Genomic DNA, 21,933 nt, shown 5'->3' on the forward strand with positions numbered 1-21,933 from the left:
GTGTTTTTAGTGTGCCTACACCGTCACCTGCTTCTTGAGGCTGTCGAGAGAAGCACGCGTCCTTTACAGAAATCCTATGCATGCGTGACACCCGTGTTGTAGGAAGATGTGTTCATATATAGTTTGATTTTCAGTCACGTGTTTGTAATTGTCGAAAGGTTATGGCACCTCAGTCGTTACGGTGAGCAGTCAATAAGCTCGCTCGGTGTTTGTATTTAGGGGTGGGATGTTAAAATGCAGGTACAGCGCTTGGACAGAGTGCTCGAGAACACACTGCCGTGCCCTGGCAGGCCCTCCCAAGATGGAGATGGTGGCAAGTTTTTGACAAGGTGATGCACGATTTTAAATTTAATTTTTTTTTTTTTTCAAATTAGGCATGTGTGCCATGCATCAGAGATCCAGGGAAGGTTGTCAGGGATTTGACTGGAGCTGAACTGGATTCTCTGTCACATTCACAAAATGTCAGTGAGGTCAAGTCTACTTACCAGCTGTTTTGCCGAGGATCTGCTGAAGGGCAGAGGGGCCCCGTGTTATTTTTTCTCTCTTCTTTCTGAACAGGAATACAGAGAGATGTCCCAAAGGCTGTCCAGCGAGGAGTGAGCCTGGCTGCACAGCAGTGACCCTGCCAGGCCATGTGCAAGGGCTGTGGAACTCCATGGTTCCTTTTGTTCAAGTCCCAGCTTCATTTCCCAAGAATATAGATTTGCTGGTAAAACAATGAATACTTCTATTTACTTCCAAAGCTACTTGTTGCTTAGTTGCTTTTGGAGGTGCTGCTTAAGAAAATGTGTAATTATAGAAATGAAACTGTGTGGAAAAACAAGATGACTTTAATTATCTAAACTGAGTGGTATATATAACTTTACTGAGTATAGATATGAAAAGTCCACTTAAAACTTTGTTTAACCTACAAAATTCTAGGTTAGCACACACATAGGCTTTTAAATTTAATCTTGATTTTAGAATGGTTTTACAGTTTACTAATCATTTGTGCATTAGTTGTGTTTTCAGTGGAAGTCCTGAGACCAACTCTGTGAGACTATCTCTGGGTGGCGAGAAAGATAAAGCTTCTTCTCACTTATGGACGTGAAAGGAAAATTATGAATTTAAAATTATTCCATTTACTGCTCAGAATGTTGGACCTTCCACAGGTAAGCAGCAAATTCCTATACTCTGGAAAGAGATTTCAAGAACTGTCAGGAAGAAATATGGAAGAATAGCAGTTGGTGGCCCTGCTTTGGGGGCAATCATACTATTATTAAGTTTTGGTGAGGATACATACAGTAGCATTCTATGGGAGGAGAGCCCATGGGAGAGCCTGTTCCCTGGTTGTTTGCAACTCTTTACTTAAGCATGGAAACATGTTTGGGATGGTCTCAGCTTGCTTTGAACTCCCCACTCATTACTGCAAAGAAGGTAACTCCCACTTCCAGCAAAGCTGTTGGGTGTGGGTTTTCCAGATCTTGAAAATCAGGATTAGTGGAGGTGGAGATCTGCATTGCCTAGTGACAAAACAGGGCGCTGCAGTCTGTGCTTGGAGCACTTCAGCAAAGAAAACAGTAATTGTGTGACTGTTTCACAAATCTTGCAGGTGAGAAACGAGGTGCTGGAGAGCAGCACTGTGGAAAGGGACCTGCTCCTTGACACACTGCACCAGAGGCAGCAGTGCCCTGGCAGCCAGGAGGGACATCCCTGTCCTGGGGGCACCAGGCACAGCGTCACCAGCCAGGCAAGGGAGGGATTGTCCCCTCTGCTCTGCACTGGGGTGGCCTCACCTCGAGTGCTGGGGGCAGTTTGGGTGCCACAATATCAAACTGACACTGAGCTGTTAGAGAGGGTCCAAAGGAGGCCACGAGGATGGTGAAGGGCCTTGAGGGGAAGCCACATGAGGGGTGACTGAGGCCACTTGGTCTGTTCAGCCTGGAGGAGACTGAGGGGAGAGCCCACTGCAGTTACAGCTTCTCTGTGAGGAGGAGGGGCAGACACTGATCTCTTCTCTGGGGTCACAGCAGCAGCACCCAAGGGAACGGTCTGAAGCTGTTTCAGGGGAGGTTTAGGTTATAATCAGGAAATAATTTTTAACCCAGAGGGTGTTTTAGGCACAGGCACAGGCTCCCCAGGGCAGTGGGCACAGCACCACCCTGACAGTGCTCAGAAAGCATTTGGACAATGTCCTCAGCACACGGTGTGATTCCTGGGGTGTCCCCTGCAGGGCCAGGAGCTGGACTCCATAATCCTTGTGATTCCCTCCAATTCAGCTAATTCTGTGTTGGCCTTAAAAATGGGCCAATCCCGACTTTCTGAACTTGTAATTGAGCCATTCTACTACTTACATTTTATATTTACATGTTCTTGTAAAAACTAAGAAAAAAAATATGGTAAAAACTTTACTCTGAAACAGGTTTTACTCATTTCAAGAAAGGATTTCCAGAACTTTGAGGTGACAATTCAGCAGAATTCTTGCATAATCTATAGAATCCTTTATGTCAGCATCACAGCTCCAGTTTCAGGTAGCTTAAATAAGAAAAATACTGTGCCAAAGTATAATCTGGCTTCAAGTAATTTAAATAATTGCAGGCTTGTGGGGCCTTGCCAGATCTTGTACTGCAGACATTTAGATCAGTGATGATGAAGAAATAGTAAGACAGTGATGGAAAGCTCCATATTAGCTTTTAGTCTTTCTGCAAAGCTCCATTAACTGTGACAGAAAAGTACATACAGATATTGCTTAGTCCGTCTCTGTGAAGTTCACATACCATCAACTGCAAACTTAAACACATGTGAAAAAGATTCTTTTAGTATCTTGCTTAAACAAGTTTGTCAGTGGATAATGAACTACTTATTTACCCCTAAGCATTTTATACATCAAATTGTTTGTAATGTTGAATAGGAGTTTAAAGAAAGTTTTAAATAACTTTTCTTCAGTGAATGCTTACCTTATTTGTGCTGTTTTCTGCTCCTTCTTGAATCCTGATGGCTATTAGTTCTTCTGATCAGTGGCAGTTCTGCCTAGCATCCATCAGCATTATCCTTGAATCCAGAAATTTGATTAAAAGAACTCCTTCTCCCAAAGACTTTGTACTGAAATATGCACGTTGTAGATTGCTTCCTTGCCTCTTACAGCAGTGATTTCAAGTGCAAGAGCTGCTTTTCTTTCTTGCTGGAAGGAAACAAGCTGGAACAACGTCCCTACCATGTTTGACTCATTGCTGTAGTTGTCCAAATAAAACGTGTACTTTTTATTCTGTGTGTAAGCAAGTAAGTCTGAAGGTAAATGGGTGTTAGTATGTATGCCTGCACAAACACACGTCAAATGTATTTTTACCCAAATGGAAGAGAGTGCTTTTAAAAATAAATTGCTTGTAAATGTACAGAGATGGATATGTTAAACACCTGGAATATGAGTGCTTATAGGGGATTTTTTCCTTTTGTTGTTTTTCATTTATTTAACTAGAAAATGTAAAAGCAGCTGTAAAGGGCTGTGACTGTCAAGACACATCCTTATAGCCACAATTCTTCAAACTGCTTTTTCAGCTCATTAAATTAGTAGAAAGGGAGAAAAGAAATGCTATTTTGCTATTTGAAGAGATCTAAATCGTTAAAGTTTAGCCCTGTCTGTTTTTAAAAAAGTTGTGGGAAAGAAGTCATCTGTGATCAGTACAGCTGCATTTGAAAAGTTATTTTTTCCATCACATTCGTGTGGCGATCAAGCCGAAACCTTCTGTTCCAAGCATAACTCCCTACACTGGATCCCACAGCAGCACAAATTTTGAATCAGAAATACTGTACAAATTCAGGCACACAGTACAGTCACATTATGTCAAATGAACCAGAGCTGAAGTTTCTCAGGGACGATGTTATTTGCCAAAAGATAGAAAAAACCAAGTCTGTTCTAAAGCAGATCTGTACAAAGGCTGGTTTTAGATGAAAATTTTGAGCTGGGCTCACCACTGAAAAAAAGAGCTTTACTGGGTGCAACTGTGTGTTTGTGTTCCAATATAATTCCTTGCTTGTGTCAGCCTGTTTGTGATGCTGTACAGGGAACCAACTGAGCTGCCTGAAACATAACCACTTTTCAGGGGGAGGAAAGCTATTAATTTTCTTCCACAGTAGCTTTCAATTCAACATTAAAACCCCTACTGTCAGATTGCTGGTATTCTTGAAGTTACCCTTCAAAGAGCTCTGCAGTTCTGACATTCTTTATCTGTGTAAGTTACCCCAGCAACTCAGTCTGCCTGACGACAGTGCAGGGATGTCATGGCCACTTGCAGCAAGTCCTTGTTCTTACTCTGCAACCCAGGCAGGACAACACAAAACTCCAAAAAAGACAGGATTTGAACTGGAAAAATTACTGACTTACAAATCTGGAGAGGCCCCTCATTTTTTGGATAGTGTTTCTCTTCAAGATAGCATCACTAGCAAGTACAAACCATTTCATTAAAAGTGACACACATGCTTTATACAGTAAATATACTCTTTGATGAAGAGAAGACTTCAGTTCTCCTTGACAACCTTTCATTCTGAAGCAAACCTTTTTTAACCTGAGCAGCAAGTTTCTGTGGCTTTGGAAAAATGAAGCTAACCAGAGCCCAGAAGTTTATCAGATGACTTAAAATAGTGAAATTCACTTCTGGACAGAACAGGGTAACACCTTGTTGTCCTCATGAATGAAATATGAAGCCTATTCAATTATTCAATAGCCTTCCTCTGGTAACATCAGAAATCTAGATTATCTATGGAAGTATGACCAAAGCTGAGAAACAGAAGGAGAAATTGTAATGGTGCATATTTCCTACAATTTCCACATTGCTGAAATACGAGAAGAAACAAGATTTCTACATTAATGTGAAGATTTTATAAATTTAGTTTATATTTAGAGGTAAGCAAGAAAACAAAAAAAAAATTGGTTATTTTGGTGCCATGCTTTTATTTAAATGAAAGGAAAAAACTACACTGTACCACATAAGTAGCAATGACAATATTTTACAGCACAGCATTTGAAAAAATATGGAAGCTATGCTCCATAGAAGTGGACAAGTAAGCACACAATACACTGTACATTTTTCAACAGTGCCCAATAAATCATAATTAAATAGCTGAATTTGGCTTTAAACAGCCAAATAATAAAAACTAACAGTCATACTAACATTAAAAAAAAAAAAAAATCAGTAGCTATTATGACTGTTAGAAGATGAAATTTTGCTCCAAAAACTAAGATGAGAGTTTGGCAATTCAGTCGTAGCAACAATAATAATACCCCTGATGAAAGCACCAGTGTGTTCTGGAAAGGTCAGTGATAAATACTGGCCTTTATGGAAAGCTTTCTTTTTTTTTTTTTTTTTTTTTCTTCTTTTTTTAAACATGATCCCAACCAAAGATCCACTGTAATTAGAAAATTTGCAGGCTTAAAAAGGAAAAGCATCTCTAGCTTTACTTTTCCTGTATTAAGTAAAACCTTATACTGCGAGCAATGAAATTTTCAACTGCATTATTCACATTCTGCTTTTAGACATTGCACAAATCTTCAACCTGTTGACAAATGCAAATTTCATAATACATTCAGATATATTTAAAATCACTCAAAGAACTCTTGTCATGTATTTAAGCTCACTTTGATTAGGTTGATGCGTGTGTCTTTATGGTGTTGCAAATCTTCAGTTAAATCATAGAACAGATTTTAGAAATAAAAAGCCTCCCATGATAAAACTTCTTTTGAAGTTATTCACCGTATGTGTGTCAGTTAATTCCAACCTCCTGGTTTCTTGAATCACTGTATATTATACACAGTTTCATATTGTTATTCAAGATGTTCCTACAATGGTATCTGTAGGAAGTGTCTAACAGGCAGAATGTGCAAACCCTCTTTCCCCCCTTTTTAATATTATTTATATCCTATATACACAATATGTATACACTTGAAATATAAGAGTTACATATCCTGGTGATATACATGCAAACAGTAGGAATCAGCTAACCACAAATAGTTTTGAGCCACATACATATTAAACATGTATTTTAAAGTGTTTTTTCTTTTTTTTTTTTTTACAGTTTTAACAAATATACATAAATATAAGAACATAAATTACAGTAAACTGACAGCATTTTTGAGAAAATGTTTATAATCCAGATGCACTGATGCCTAAGGCCTTATAATAATTTAAAAAAGTACTGTTCTAAACTACTAATGACATCTCATTCCTGTGCATCTTTTCTCTAGGTAAATGAGCACATCGTAGTAGTGAGGCAGTTTCTCTCAAAGCAATTTAATGAGAGAAATACGAACATCATTTTAGTCTCCCATGAAACTGAATGGACTACATACTTATAGCACAATACTGTCTTATGTGAATGGAGTTGTCACAACACTGAAACAGAACAGAATCACAAATCATTCAAGTCTTTTCCTGAGAATGAGATTTCCCTCCCCCCAACAAATTCTCTGGTGTACGATGTTATCAAAATAGCCACGGATTTAGGGGAGGCTTCAAGTTTGTGTTTTCTTCTTTTTTTCCAGAACAGTGCTATGTTAAAAGCAAATTGTAAGAGAAACAAACACTGAAACGGGATAGTGATTTATAAAATAATCAAACACTGTTTTGAAATAAAAGGCAGCCCTTTATAAATAATACTGAAATATACCTAGAGTTTGGTGTTGCAAAAATGGTCATGTTGTAGATTTACTGAAATGTCAATTAGGCTTTTTTTGCCATAGGTACTTAAAAATTGCTGTGTCACAAGACATCACCTGTTAGTGTCCAGAAAACAGTTTACGAAGACACACTGAAAATTCTCACCAGATGTCTGTTCCCTAGAAAACTGATTCAAGTCTGAGTTGGCAGATCTGAAGGCAGGAAGTGGCCTGGATCTTAAAATCAATGGGAATTAGATACACGACTTCTCAAAGATCTGTGACTTAGTGAATTCTGTGATTCTTCTGAATATTTAGTGCTCTGTTAGGCAACATCAGGGATCTAGTTCTGAATGTTTCATGAGTTCCTATTCCTTCCTTGAAGAAGCAGGACCTGACCGTGTGCTCTCTCTCCTGCTGGAACAGTGCAAAGCAATGAATGCATTCTTGCTTAAACCATTTCAGAGACCTACCAAAACTTTTTACTTGGAGTTTTACTGGTGTTATGAACATGCACATGGTCAGTCATGACATCTCAGATGGCAACTTACTGAAGCAGAAGTAATTGCATCACCTTTACCCTGAGTTGTTGAATAATTCATTTGAAGGAAACTTCAAGCAGTTCAAAGGTTTTTCCTTTACTGTTAAATTTATAAGCAAATCAGTACTATTTAATTGAAAAAGAATTATAAATACACAGGGGAATGAATCTTGATTTTGTTACAGCACACAGTAAGGGTCTTGGAGAACAGACCCATTCCGCTGTTATTCAGTGACATACAATTTATCATTTAGTCTTTACTGTAGGTCAGTATGCAAAGTTCGATGGTATTGAGAATATTAAGAAGATTTTCTTTAGTGAAAGAAAAATAGTTCAAGACAAGCACAAATACAAACATATAAGGCAACAGATGTAAAAAATGTAGTTTGAGTCACTAAAGAGGAACATTCAGTGCTTCAGTGTTTCTAATCAAAATACAGAGCAAATATACTCTATATGTTGCATTAGCACATACAAATTTCCACACAAGTCAAACATTTCCGTAATCACTCATAATTATTCACCTAAGAGTTAATCTTCTGCACTCCTAAACACTGTGTTTACATTCCAGTTGGACATGATAATAGAACTCGCTGTCCAGTTATAAGTTCTAAGAGTCTTGTTGGCAACTAGAAATCTATTTCCTATAGGCAGTAAAGATGAAGTGCAAGTTTATCATAATTGTCTCAAGCAAATTTTTTCCCATCTACTATGCCTTGGAGGGTAAGAGTTTCTTAGGAGTTACTGGTCTCTTGGTTTGCCACAAATGGCTGTGAATGGTAATTGCATCAACACTGGCAGACAAAGTTTTGGCAGGTATGTGGCTAAATTGCTTCCTGTCAGAGTTGTATTTATACAGTCCCTCTATCATTTTCTTTGTGATAGATTTGGGACCTATTCCTGTTAATTTATTGATTTCTTCAGTATCAGGGCAGTATGTATACAGAGATCTGAACTGGCAGCCTGAATCCCGGAACAAGATTAAGAAATTATTGGCATCAGATTTTTCCATTTCCTTTAAAAGAAAGAAAGAAGGAGAGAAAGAAAGAAAAACATTCAGAATATGAATTTTGCATTGTAATTAGAAAACATTTCAATTTGTTAGATTTTATTTTGAATCAGTTTTCTACCAGAGCTGAAACCAATGTCTAACTGTGTCCACTAAAAGACCTTATTTTCAATCATTAGAATTTGCTAAGCTTCACCTATGTGAATTTTGATAGATATCCATCTCAACCAAAACCAAATTTATTTAGACCATTTCAGCTATACTTGTTTAGTTGTATCTCAAAAACAGACATCCCAAAAGTCTTTTTGTAGACCAAATAAGAATTCTTTTCATCATCCATTTCATCAAGCTGGTCTAATACTTGCAAGTTTGGGAATAGGAATCTTGACACGTGTCTCAATATGTCTGAAAGATCCTCTGGTGCTAAACTGGAATTTCATTCATCCCTAAATCCACTCAAGCTTGGTCAAACTGTGAAGCCAGTTGAAATGAATTGAACAAAAGTTCTGTATTATCTGAAACCTTGGGGTTCCTATTCTACCTAACAGACCTTCTATGGGACACATACAGCTTCTATCAAGTGATGTATGCTTCATCCTAGAGTTAGGCATGACATTTTTGCAGCTATTTTTTTCCTGGGATTTCCGAGGGTCATTTTGCTGAGGTTTCCTTTCAATATTTGCATTTATGCTTTTGAGTTTCCATAATGCCTGACTTTGGTTTGATGTAGGTCTTTATGCTTTTAGGGGTAATACACTCTTACCTCCAGGATCTTTTTCTTTTGACCTTCATTTACTTTTCCAGCCAGGCAGCAATGTGCCAGTGCATTCTGAATTATATACTTATTTGATTTAGCACTGGGTTCTTTGAAGAGCTTTGGTCCTATGCAAAAGGAACGACAAATAAGCTAAATTAATCAATAAGCCAACAAAGAGTTCCTTTGAATGCTGTGAAGCACTTCTGGTGTGGAACTTTTGCATGCACAGAAACACAAATCCAGGAATAATACAGAATAAGGTTAGAGACTACAAATTTCACAAACAAGTAAAATGTCATTCAGCTGTCACTGAATTTACTTACAAATATGTCTTTCATTATTAAATTATTATTACTGGCAGCCTTAGTAAATATTTTTTCTCTCAGAGGACCTTTTCTATGAACAACAAAACATTTTGCTTTTTCTAACCAAAATTTTAGTTCTCCAGGAGAGAGCAAAGTATTTTTTTTTTTTTTTTCCTATGCCTGTGACTTCAAGGGTGTGAGGTGTAAAGTGAAGTATATACAGTGCTCAGAGTAACTGTTGTCTGTCCTCTCTGGGATTCCAGAAATGTTTTACCCAAAACCAGGGATGAAAGATCTGGCCTTACACTTGACAGGTTATTCTGTCAGTAAAATGATTCATCTGATTGAAGGAGAAATCTCCTGTTTTAATTTCTGAAATGTATGTGTACTTGGGTCAAGACCATTAAAAGAAAAACCAACATGAGTAGCAATTAGGAAAATAATGTACAAGCATCAATTAAAATTAAGATTAAAATCTCAGTTGTCTAAGCTTTGGGGGAAAAAACCCTAGAAAATAGCTAAACTTATGCTACTCTTCTCACAAAGAAAGTGATATTAGGTTGGGAAAAGTGGAGCTTTTACGATCCCGATGATGCAAGGTCTTGGCAGTACCACATGTGGTACAGTTAGACAAAAGGGAGGAAAATACCATTATTATCTGATTCGTAATATAATAAAGAATTAGTAATCTGATCATAAAGTTCTTAATAAACAACAAAGGCTTTGTCAGGATAAATAGTGCAGAATATTTATTTTGCATTGCTAAGAAGATATTTTTTTTTTCTGTTGCAATTTGGTTTTTGAATTTTGTAACACTATTCTTAATCAAGTTGAAATATGAACACTTTGTGCCTTGCTGGAGACACTGCTGAAGTATGTGCTGTTCTGAGCCTGGCTGCAGTTTATTGTGGTTATCACAAATTTAGTCAGTGCTTTTATTTTGGATTTAAAATGTTAGCCTTGTATTATTGCCCTCTACTTTGAAAGGTAAAACTCAATCAAGTTTTAGGAAGCCAAATCAAGGTAACTGAAAACTCTTCATGCATAGAACCATTAACAGGCAGGTACTTTTCTGACTGCTGTTGTCACTGACCTGTGTACTCTGTAGCAGAGGCCACTGAGGAAGTTGTAGATGCATTTTCCCAATCTTTTTCTCCGTTACGACTACCACAGCGACTTGGAGATAAAAATCCTTCCACAGATTCAGACCTAAACATTAGTTTAAAAATCTATTTTAAAAATTCACCATGTTCAGCTGGAAAGCCTTCTGATATGAAAAGAAGGCAAGATAGAACACAATGATTTGAATTATAAACTATAAACCCAAATGCACAATATTTAGTACATTTTGCACGATGCAAGAAGTTGGTCTTTAGGTGAGGTGTATGTTAATTTTTGGGCTCCATCTGTGGGATAGAGACCTAATAGATATTCTTGGTTGTGAACTAGAATTGCTAAGCAGAGATTCGTGTTACTTTTAACATGTACTGGCAAACCAATGTCATCTCGTGTAGGGAACAAACCAGTTCTTGACAGAATGGTGAAGTGAAAATTTAGTTAATTTATACTTATGACTGCAACAACTGGCAGTGAGAACTGCTGTATTTAAGACAGCAAAACAATTTCCCTTCTAGTTTTTGTTTTCACAAGCAATAACTTCTGGTGCTGTAATTCTTCAGGCTGCACTCAAATGTGGATAATTTTGCATTTAAAAGTCTAAACAAGATTGTCAAGTTTTCCTAAATTATTATAAGATATTTAAAATATTTTTATTGTGGTTACTGTGAAAACCAGTCAAATTTGCAGCTTGGAATGAAAGTTTTCTAAGTGAGAAAAAGGCACAGAATAAGGGAAAAAAGTGGTATCATATCAAAATCTGTGTGCATGCTTGTTTTCAGTAAAATCAGCAATAGATGAAATTCAGTTTATAATATATCCTACACCTTTTGTGATTAGCACCTGCATGAAGAAGGTAACAAATGTACCAGTGAGATTCTCTCAGTGGGATCATCAAAAATGACGGTGATGCAAGGACAAGGTGACAATATGGGTTTGGAAAGATATTGAAAACACTTTCAACTCTGTTACTTTAATAACGTTTTAAAAGTCTCAGTCCCCTAAACAAATGCAAAGCCTAAGGAAGATGTACTGCTCCTTACAAGCATAGTACTGCACTGTACAGCTCCAGCTCCATACACAGGGCTCATCTCCTGCAAAGCCTGTGTAGATGAGCAACATCGAGCCTTTTGTAATAGCAATATAGCTGGAAGAAATCCCCTTCTTAATTAAAAGTGATAATTTTTAAGAGATGACAAGAGATATCAGGCTAATTGGATAATTCATGAATGTTTCTTATGTAATAACTGGAAAGTCAGTTCCTGAGACATCAAAGTAATTGAGAAGTCAACTGAAGGCAGCTGCAGGTTTGTCAGAGCTGATGAATACTGTGTAGTGGCCATGAAGGCATGACATGCAATATCCCTTCCCCTAGTTTGCTTTTCTTCCCTATTTCTTTTTTATACAAAGAAAATAGTATTTGTCTGAATATTATCAAGTAGTTCACTGAAATAGTCATTTTCCTCTGAATGACTATACAGGCTTTGTATTAAAAAAAATGATTTTTTTCTGTTATTTTCAGGTGGTTTTTAATGCGAAATAAATTCTGGTGTTTGGAAAAAGGCTGTAGTCTTTGTGAGCATTCAATAATGCCCTGCACAACTTCTAAAGAAAAAAACAACCAAAGAGAAAAGAAACTTCTATGTTAAAAAAAGAAAAGCAGCTATGTAGTTGCACGTAGCATACAGGTTTAGTAAAATATCCACATGTTAAGACTTGGATACAAGCAAGTGAATTAAAGAGGCTGTGTGAACAGCATTTTGTTTTGACCTCATTTATACCTGCCCAACTGGTTTACATGGTAAAATTTGCAAAACAAATGATCATGGCTTGGTTCCCGAATGTCTGACAGTGGAAACTATCCGTGTCTCAAATGAGGAAAACATACCTGTTCTAGGAGTACACAATATATACACAACCTCTAAAAAATTCATGCTAGCTTTACATAGCTGATTATGAAATTTTATTAAATGAAATGGTTATTTTAGCTTTACCTTGGTGTTCTCTTGCCTGACTGCACACTCTCATTGTCCCCTGTATTCAGCGATGCCAATGAAAGACTAGATACTGAAAAAACACGACAAAGCTGTGAACCTGGATAAAAACAAAGTTAAAGCTTACAAACCTATGCAAGCAGGAGAGTCTGTTCATCAGACCAACACCAGCAGGAAGAGCTTTTCTCCATGGGATTAACACCCATCCATGCTGTACCTGCATGCATATGTGCTGCACCTCCTGTAAACACTTGCTGACACCCCGCCTTTGGCAGGCACCGGGGATGGGCTCAGGCTGAGCACAGACATGGGAACACTGGCACTATGCAAATCACAGAATGCAATTACAGTTAATAAGTCCTCTTGAAAGAGAGCTTAAGAGACTTAATTTAAAGCTTGAGATGGATTCCTGGAAGGTGTTAAGGAAATACTTTAAATTACACTGGAAGATGGAGGGAAGCAGCCAGAGAAAATGTAGCACAATAACAAGGCTAGAGGAGGAGGCTGTAACAAAAAGGATCACTGAGCAATCTGGTATTTTTTTCTAAATGTAAGTTGACAGTACTTCTTCCAGACATTACTGCAAGTTCTTTTGTATCTAAAAGAAGGCTGAGTTGTTCCATATGGTTAGTGTTGCTATGTTCTTAACTATTCATGCCGTTGGTGAGCAAAATAGAAAAAAGCCATAAAATATAAAAGTAACTTTCAAATTCTAATTTTGTCCGTATTGTGTAAGTTTAAGTATTCTTATCTTATGGCCACCATTTCATTTATTTATCTCTTATCTCCTAACTTTTATTCATTCTTAGCTCTACAGGTGCAAGAAGAGATTAGTGAAGAAAACATGGGTGTGTGTGAAACTTTCAACACATATTCGTCCCTCCACTGGGTTTTCAGAGCTAACGTTTTTGTTTGTTGATATATGCATGCATGCACAGCAGGTAAGTGACATTCCTCTTTCCATTTCTATGCCAAATTTTGCTTTCCAGTTTGGATACGTGCAGTTTCAATTTAGCACAAGACACTCATAAACGCCCGTGCTTGTTAGGACCAAACCCCAAGCTGGTGTTTTAGCATGAACAGACTCTTTTTTCCACATGAACGTTTGTTACCTGGTGGACCTTTGATTGGTGTCTTAGGTGATTCAATATGATCTCTATGAATAGATTTTGGACGTGGCTTTTTCTGTTTGATTGAGAGGGAACGTGGCTTTATGACAGTATCCATGTCTTCCATAAGCTTTAGTTGTTTCCTTCTCATATATTCCTGTTTAATAAATTCTCGCCGTGCTCGTTCATCCTCCTTCTTCTGACGTTCTTCTTCTGTTTTGCGTCTAAAAAATTACCAAAAAATTCAGCAGGAGAAACTTTTCAAGTAAGGGATTCCAGCTAGCACAAAGAGGACAACACAGGCATCAGATTTTTGGAACTTCAATGTTCTCAAACACCAGTAAGAGACAATTGCTTTTAAATTTATTTTTTTTTTTTTACAATTTTCAGAGCGTCTAAACTAATAAAACCACTAATAAAACTAAATGCAGGTTTATGAGCTTCATTGCTGTAACTGAGTGAACATTGTGCATTTGTGCAGAGAGAACCCTGTGAGAGAAAGGCTCCCTGAGAACTGTGCTCTGAGGAGATGTACTCAGCACAGCTCCCAGCCTGAGAGAGCTACAGACTGATGCCACCTGCTGTCCTGCAGGGCCAGCTGGGCTCCTCTGCACATCTGGCTCCAGCAGTAAATAACTTGGACATTAAGATGCAATTTTGGGACATGTAGGTTACACTTTTAACTAAACCAGACATTTTTATGTTCCCCATTACTGATCATTTGGATCAGGATATGTAGTTTTACCTTGTCTCTTCCTTCTTATGTTCTAGTTCTGCTTCCAGCTGCTGCTTTCGAAGCAAAGTCTCTCTTTCCCTTCTCAAACGCTTCTCCAACAATGCTGCTCGTTTCATTGCCATGTCATTTTCTGCCTTTTGATCATCCTAGGAACCATTTTTAAAGGAAAAGCACCAAAAATATTGAGATCTCTAAATTCAGCAACTGATTTTGTCAGTAGACACTTAATTCTTTACATTGGGTATCCTAACATACTCATGCAGTGTTTGGAATAAGTTTATTTTTGAAGATTTTTCTTAAGACTCTTAAAAACTTCATAATGGAAATTCTCCTTCCTAAAACAAAATTCAACACTGATATGAGAAAACTTGTTAAGTGAGATATTTTAGTTTTGAGTCAGATCTCACATAGCATAAACAATTTCTTTCAGCTTTGGAAGAGTCTACATGTATGAACATGAAGGTAATTATCACAAACCCCAATAAGTATGCACAATATAAAAGTAACTTCTGAGCATGCCAGGTGTTGTGTTAGAACTGAGGAATGTTTCCAGACAAGGTCCATCCAGATACATGATACACAAAATTGGGGTATTCTAAGATGGAAATAAGTCTAGACCACTGTCTAACAATATGAATTATAGTTGAAATCCTGTCTGAACACAGCTCTTTAATAAAAAATGCTCCCAAATACAAACTTCAAAAGGGAGTCTCAGCAGACTATAATTCCTTAGCCAGCTGAGAGAGGGAAAAAGGCTCTGCAAAGTGCAATTCAAAATGTGAATAATTTTTAAAAATGAAGGCTGTTATGTACTTCAAAAACTTTTAGTTAAATTTGGGAGTGAAGTGGGGAAGTGTGGGTGAGATGTGAGCATGTTTAATCAAGATCACCAAAACACACGCTAAAAATAAATCTACATTCAGCAAGCATCTTCCTCCCCAAGACCTTCAGGCACTCTTCCGTAACTATGAATGGAAAGGGATACTCTGACAGACTCAGAACTGCAATATGGTAGAATCTCACCACTCTTATGACTAATATGCCAAATTAATCAAATCCAAAAGATAAGCCTGCACATTTAGAGTTGCAGTACCATCTGCTTTGACTTCAGTCCTCAGCAACATCCACATTTCAACTAAAGATTCAAACAAAGCTTAACAACTGATATACGCATCCACTAGTAGTTCTCTTACCTTAAAAAAGAATCCACAGCACACTTTCTGGTCATCTTCAAACTGTTCTCTATCACTCTCACCTTCATATTTCTCAACAGATACCTCGCTTTTTTCTGGTGGCTTCAAATCTGATAAGGAAACTTCAATTAAGTTAGCTGTTTTGGGGGCTGGAGGTGGTAAAATCGGTTGGTTTAGCTGCTCTTCATTTGGGGTGAGGCAGACGGTTTCTGTGATAGGCTGAGATAATACTTCAGAAACATTAGATTCAATAGGCTTAATTTCCTTTTCCTCCAACTTCTGCTCACCCTGTTTCGGCAATTTTGGTCCTTCTTCTTTTGCTACCTCTTCTGTAGGCTTGACTTCTTTCAAAAGATTTCCCTTTAACTGAGGCTCGCTTACACCTTCACCATCATCTCCAAAGCAAACAAATGATCTAGTCTGAATGGGAACCTGACTGGGAGAAAACCTCCTCAAACGGGGAAGACTGTCCACAGAGCGTGGGGCAGTCAGGGTACGGTTTAGAGGCGTTATTTTCAGTTCATTTGGCCTAGGAGTCCTTTGCATTTTAACGTGAAAAGAGGCATTCTTCCTGTTGGAAGACTGTGGAGATTGATGTGTGGAGCGAGGAGATTCCTGTGAGAAAGGTGCAACAGGAGCTGGAGTTCCCCCTTGCCTTGAAGAAGACTTAAAGTCCCGAATCTGCTTCTGAGGAGAAGGTTGAGGAGGAGAAATAACCCAAGCCTGTTGCTCTCTCATCTGCATCAGCATCTCCTGCTGAAGGGATAGACGCTGCATTTCTTGTTGTAGAAAGTGCAAGGAAGAGTTTAGTTTTTCAATAGATTTTGTATATTCCAAGAGATCTCCATCATTAAGATTTTCGTCTGAGGGGCTTGCTAAATTCCATTGCTTTTCAGTATCCCCAGAAGTAGCAGGAGATTTTAACCATTTGCTATGAGAATTTTCTGGGTTTTCTTTTAATAATTCTGGAGTCTTACTAGTTTGGTCATCTGATTTTTGAGTTTCTTTTTCTTTCAACTGATTGCTGTCAGTGAATACCTTCTCATCTTCAGCTCCTGCTGCTTCCTCTCGGAGAGGTGATACCCCATCACCTTTCTTTTTCACAACATTGAGAAATGCTGTCCTTCCCATTTTCTGCCGCTGCTTTGTGAACGCAGCTTCAACTTTCTTCTTCTGTGCTTCAATGGCTCTCCTCTTTTCCTCTAGCTTCATCCTCAGCTGTACCATCTCAGAAGCCAGTAACTGTGTAGTGTCTCTTCCCTGAGGAACAGATGTCTCCTCGGGAATGTGAGCCCAGGCAACCATATGAGGGATGTTCAGCTCAGAACCTTCTGGTGTGGTTTTCTGAGAACTGCTTCCACTGCTTTTACTGTCTGTGTGATTTAACTTCCTGAATTTCTGCTCAGCAAAGCTGGTCATTTTAACGCCCGAGCTGGAAGAAGCACTGCTGCCTGCCTGTGATTTAGTACTTACTGAGCTGGGACAGGGACTTAATTGATCCCTGTGATTGCTGGCCCGCATGTCATAATCCTGGAGAAATTTCGATGGCTCCTCCATGTCAGAGTCCATGCTTACAGTATAATCTCTCAAAGAAGAATCCTCATCCATTGTCTCTGGGATATCTTCTGATGGGACGTGTATTCCAGTATCTACTTCCGTGGTGTCAGTCACAGGACTCAGAGCACCTTTGGTGTCTGTGATGATATCTGGGGTAGTCTGATTGGGTTTAATGTTGGAATTCAAGATGCTCATTTCCCGATTGTGAAGAAAGAACCCATTTGTAATTTGGTCTGTTTGGAGAAGTCTGGGAGATTTTTCAGTGTCATGAATGATCTGCAAAGCCTCTTCAATGCTCGGTGTCTCAATCTGATTGCCAAAATCATCCAGAACTGCCCTGTTTTGCAGAGCTCCATTTGGAAACCTGTAGTGTCTGGTTTCATTGGCATTTCTTTGATTTGCATTAAAGGACTGATTGACCTTTGTGTCTTTAAAAGGTGTCATGTCCTTTTCCTCTTCAATATCTTGATTCTCCTCTTCTCCATTTACTGGTTTGAAGGAGAGATTTTTTCTAGAATGCTTGGGCATGCGGTTGATGTTTCCTGAAAGGCCTTCATTGCTCACAGATCTAGGAATTCCTCTGTTTGGAGTAGATACTGGAATGCTTTTCTCTTTGTCAAAAGGAATGTCAAACGAAACTCCATGTAATGATGACCTAATAGAGATCAGAATAAAGAAAGTAACTGAGTAACTCATGGTAATCAATAAAAACAATGAAGTATTTGTGTTTGGTTTTAAAATTATTTTAAGTTGGTAGTATTAAAGGCATTGTTAGGTGTACTGTAATTTACCAAGCTTCAAATATAATAAACATGCATATATTTTTAGATGGATCAATAGCAATAAGTATAATGATTTTTTAAAAGGACAATAGAATAGAACGTACCAACATTTTCCTCAGACTCAGCCAATGCTTTTTACTACTTTGGAATAAATTCTGGGCATTTTAGGAGCACAGGAATTGCCACCACAGATAGAAGGAAGATGCGAGAAACACATTTTACACACCGTAACTCTTACCATTTTAACTTTGGTTTAAACCCTACAGATGAAGAGTGTATGACTGGCCTAACTGAAAACTAAAACATTCAGCCTGATTGTTCTTAGCATCCCCAAAATAATACAAGCTTAAATGCTACTGAGATCATTAGCCATGTTACTGTTACCATGTTTAGTTCACTGTGATGAGTAAATATGAACATATTTAACACCAACAACTCAAATATGTGAAGTATAGCTCTTTGAGTGCAAAGAATAAATTATTTATTTTTGAAGACTGTTTCCTAACCAGTTTTTAATCCATGATACAGTTTTATCTTTCTTTTTCTACCTTTTCATGTCGCTTACAAGAATTCTTATTACACGATTCTGAAAATCTAAACTCCAATGGAGCGTTTACTACTGCTCATAACCAAACCCCAGCATTTTGCAACCAGCTTATAAGACTACTTACCTTTTTTCTTTGGGCCATGTCCCTACTTGCCCATCTACATAAGACATTGATGTGGACCTCCTGATGACTCCTAAGTGAAACAAAAATAGGACCCAATGTAACTACTGTGGAAAATGATTTTAACATCATTTTCTGTTGCTTTAACAAATTAATCTTCTTCACTACTCAGAACACTGCAATGGCAAAAAAGTGTTTATGTATTGAAAATACAACTAGAGCAACAAAGCAAATTTCAGCCTGAATATATATTTTATCCCTCATCCTTCAAAGAACTTACTATTGTGTAAAATATTCTAAAAATCCTACTAAAATATATCACAAATACTTCTTGTAATCCATCTTCCACATAATCAAAACAGAAGTCAAATTAAAAAAAAAAAATCACACACAATGCATTTGGTACAAACATAAACTTCCCACTTGTACATTTTATAAATTACAGAAGTCAATTATGTAAATTAATTAATTTTTCATGTAAAGGTCTCCCCCTATTGCTGCATAAATGATGTCTGAATAAACACAAGCATGGTAACAATTTACTCAGAGGACGACACCTTGTCTCATTGCCTCTCCCAGCCCTTTGTGAATTGTTACCTGGAACAGATGAATAAGGCTGCTGGGGTGTATGCAGTTGGTGAGGTGCTGTGTAAGCTGGACTTTCCAATCTATAAAGCAAGAGACATTAACTTAGAATTAATACATCAAAAGCCACAATACAAAAGGGCAACCAGTCACCCTGTCCTTGGCCAAGACAAAAGCAGATTTATTTTATGTGATGGGAAAGAAAGTGAGGTGTAGTTCTCTTCTGGAAATGTTTATTTGTTAACTAAAAAGAGAACACTGTAATAACCTTGGACTGGAACTAATGCAGGTGGACCAAAATGTCAAAAAGGTGTTTTTCATACACAAACAGCTACAGAGCTGCTGCACAAGTTTTGTTAATGTATTTGTCTCCTGATTTATTTCAGGTAAATGTCTCTATTAGGTTCCATTTTTTAGGTTTGGTTTCAGTTAAAAGTCTAAACAAACATGAGCAAAATGAGGCAGCTCCTACTGGCCTCAAAACTGAGTGATTGCAGCCAATATCACATACTTCCCATGCATTTCTATTTTCAGTTGCTTAGTTTGAAACTTCTCCTTTGTGTCAGGACTGCAACATGCACTAGAAGTGGATAAAGAAGATTTTGTGATAGATATGACTTTATAAATATAAAATATATTCACCACTAAAGGAGTAATTATTGATATTTGCTCTGTTTCTGCTTACACAGATACTTTATTTGCTTTACAGAGGAGGTCTGTAATTGTGTAGCTGTGTTAATCCAGAACTGGATTAACATAATTCAATGTTTTGATCAAGGTGCTTTTTCATGATCAGAACAAAGACACATACATAAAGACACATGGATTTGTATGTAAAATGCTTCTAGAGAAGCCAGACTTCAAACACAAGCTGGATTAAATCCTTTCATGTTTTGAATTTTGTCCACTGAATTGAAGAGCACACTCCCAAACTCACATTTTTCAATGAGAATATTTGTTTAGCGTTATTACATTATGAATACGCCATAGTGTAGAAATGTCTCTAAATAATATTCGCAAGAAGGATATTCACATCAATTTAAAAAATACAATCTACAAAAGCATCTTTCACAACTATATATTAAATTATTCATTATAGGTTCCCATAAATTCCTGATTTTTTTGTGTCAATAACACTACACACTAGCTACATGACATACGTATTTTAAACAGCATTCGAGATTTCTGTGAAAATTTTAAAATCCTTGTGTCTGTAAGTTATCTTAAAAGAAAAGCATACTTTCCAAATTTAACCCATCAGCCTGTGAAAATTTGCTACCATGAAGAAAATCTATACACTTAATTTTCCTTGGGGAAAAGACTGCTTCTGGCACCAAGCCTGGGTTCCATGGCAACCTGAGACATGGTAACTGCTCACTGCCACAGTCCCACTCCCTGCTCTGTGCTGGCTCTGCGCTCTCCAGCCAATCCTCTGAGTCATTTCAACGAGCTAAGGCAACAGAAGAACATTCACTTTTTCCAACTGCGTTTGTTTTTTCTGTCTTTGTGCGCTGAAATGGCAACTCAAACACACATGGGGGCAGGAATGCACAGGGAGGAAGGCCAGGACTACAACATCCTGCAGTCAGGTCTCTTCTACCAGGGAACCTGGCAACCTGTGTGTTAGATTCCAACCGTCTGAAATTACTTTTTGGGCCCCTCCTTTGTCCTGCAGTGATGTGTCATCAGGTTGGATGAAATACCCTGGATCATGAGAAGAGATACAGCAAATGGCCTTGGGAGTCCCTGCTTCAAATGATATGTTCAAAACTACTGGTTCTTTGTTCTCTTGCCTTGTATGCTCAGTTCACAGGAAAACAAAATCATTGTCTACAAGAGAAACACACTTTGGATACATACAGGGAAAGGATTTGGAATCCCAGCCTGTAACGGCAGTGAGAAATATTGATCCCTTATTAAAGTCAGCATAGATTCCAAAACACTAAAAATGTTCTTAGGAACCTTAAATCTCAAACCCAACCAAACCCTAACCCCTCTCTCCAAAAATCCCATCCAAAAACAACTGAAAAGGTTAAACAGGATTATCTGGTTTGGAAATCAACCAAATGCTAAATATCCAGTTAAAATGCTAATTTTATCCTTCTCCTCTGTGCCAGTTTAGAAACATTCAACAAACCAGAATAAAAGCCCCAAAATTATAAATGTACTGTAATGCTGTCTCTCATTCACTAGGTCCAGATCAGATCACTGGAAGGCTTTCTTTACCTTGACAAAAGAAAGATTAAAAAGAAGGCCTAATGTACAATTTATGTCTCTTATCATAGAAAGAATAGGTTGGAAAAGGCCTTTAGGATCATGAAGTCCATCAGTTAACCCTGCCAAGGCCACCACTAAACTATGTCAGTAAGTGCCACATGTACACTTAAATACTTCCAGGGATTGAGGCTCCATCACTCTCCAGGCAGCCTGTTCCAGTGCTTGACAACTGTAACTGATGACAAAATTTTTGCTAATATCCAATCTAAACATTTCCTGTGCAAAAGGAGGTTGTTTCCTCTTCTCCTATCCCTTTTTCCATGGAACAGGAGACCAATCTCCACCTGTCTACAGCCTTCTTTCAGGCAGTTGTGGAGAGTGATTAAATTGTGGAGACGGTGAGAAATTCATCAAGTGTATGATCAGCCATGAAACATTAGGGAAACAGGATATTTCTATATTGCTTCCTAATCTGTACCACTTTAAAAAAATGCTTCACATTGTATTGTTTTGTCTGGAACAGAGTGCATTTCCTTCCAGGCAGGCTGTGCAGTGCTGTGCTTTGGGCTCGGTGTGAGAGCACTGGTGATCACACTCGGGTGTTGAGTTGGGGCTTTCTCTAGCTCAAGGAGCTCTCAGTGCCTGGTGGCAGCGAGGAGGGGCAGGAGGAGCTGTGGGGGAGTGTGGGCAGGAGAGCTGAGCTGGGCTGGGCCCAGGGACACTGCACCCAGGGCTG

At 38.1% G+C, this 21,933-nt stretch overlaps 1 protein-coding gene across 4 annotated transcripts in view; it reads right to left on the bottom strand.

Annotated features, from left to right (window-relative positions):
- Positions 1-4,907: 4,907 nt before the first annotated feature.
- Positions 4,908-21,933, bottom strand: part of CAMSAP2 (calmodulin regulated spectrin associated protein family member 2) — an 81,213-nt gene continuing 64,187 nt past the window's right edge. For 2 of the 4 annotated variants that reach the window (XM_066324600.1, XM_066324598.1), the window contains 9 exons: positions 18,993-19,063; positions 18,399-18,468; positions 15,389-17,600; positions 14,205-14,341; positions 13,463-13,683; positions 12,351-12,450; positions 10,334-10,449; positions 8,942-9,060; positions 4,908-8,184 (listed from right to left, as the gene is read on the bottom strand). In XM_066324600.1, the coding sequence (XP_066180697.1) occupies positions 7,879-8,184; positions 8,942-9,060; positions 10,334-10,449; positions 12,351-12,450; positions 13,463-13,683; positions 14,205-14,341; positions 15,389-17,600; positions 18,399-18,468; positions 18,993-19,063 (3,352 nt within the window). In that variant the 3' untranslated portion in view covers positions 4,908-7,878. The remainder of the gene's footprint in view (positions 8,185-8,941; positions 9,061-10,333; positions 10,450-12,350; positions 12,451-13,462; positions 13,684-14,204; positions 14,342-15,388; positions 17,601-18,398; positions 18,469-18,992; positions 19,064-21,933) is intronic. The other 2 variants (XM_066324601.1, XM_066324599.1) reach the window with 1 other exon arrangement.

Source organism: Sylvia atricapilla, chromosome 9 (genome assembly GCF_009819655.1).
Source record: "Sylvia atricapilla isolate bSylAtr1 chromosome 9, bSylAtr1.pri, whole genome shotgun sequence".
Lineage (NCBI taxonomy): Eukaryota > Metazoa > Chordata > Aves > Passeriformes > Sylviidae > Sylvia > Sylvia atricapilla.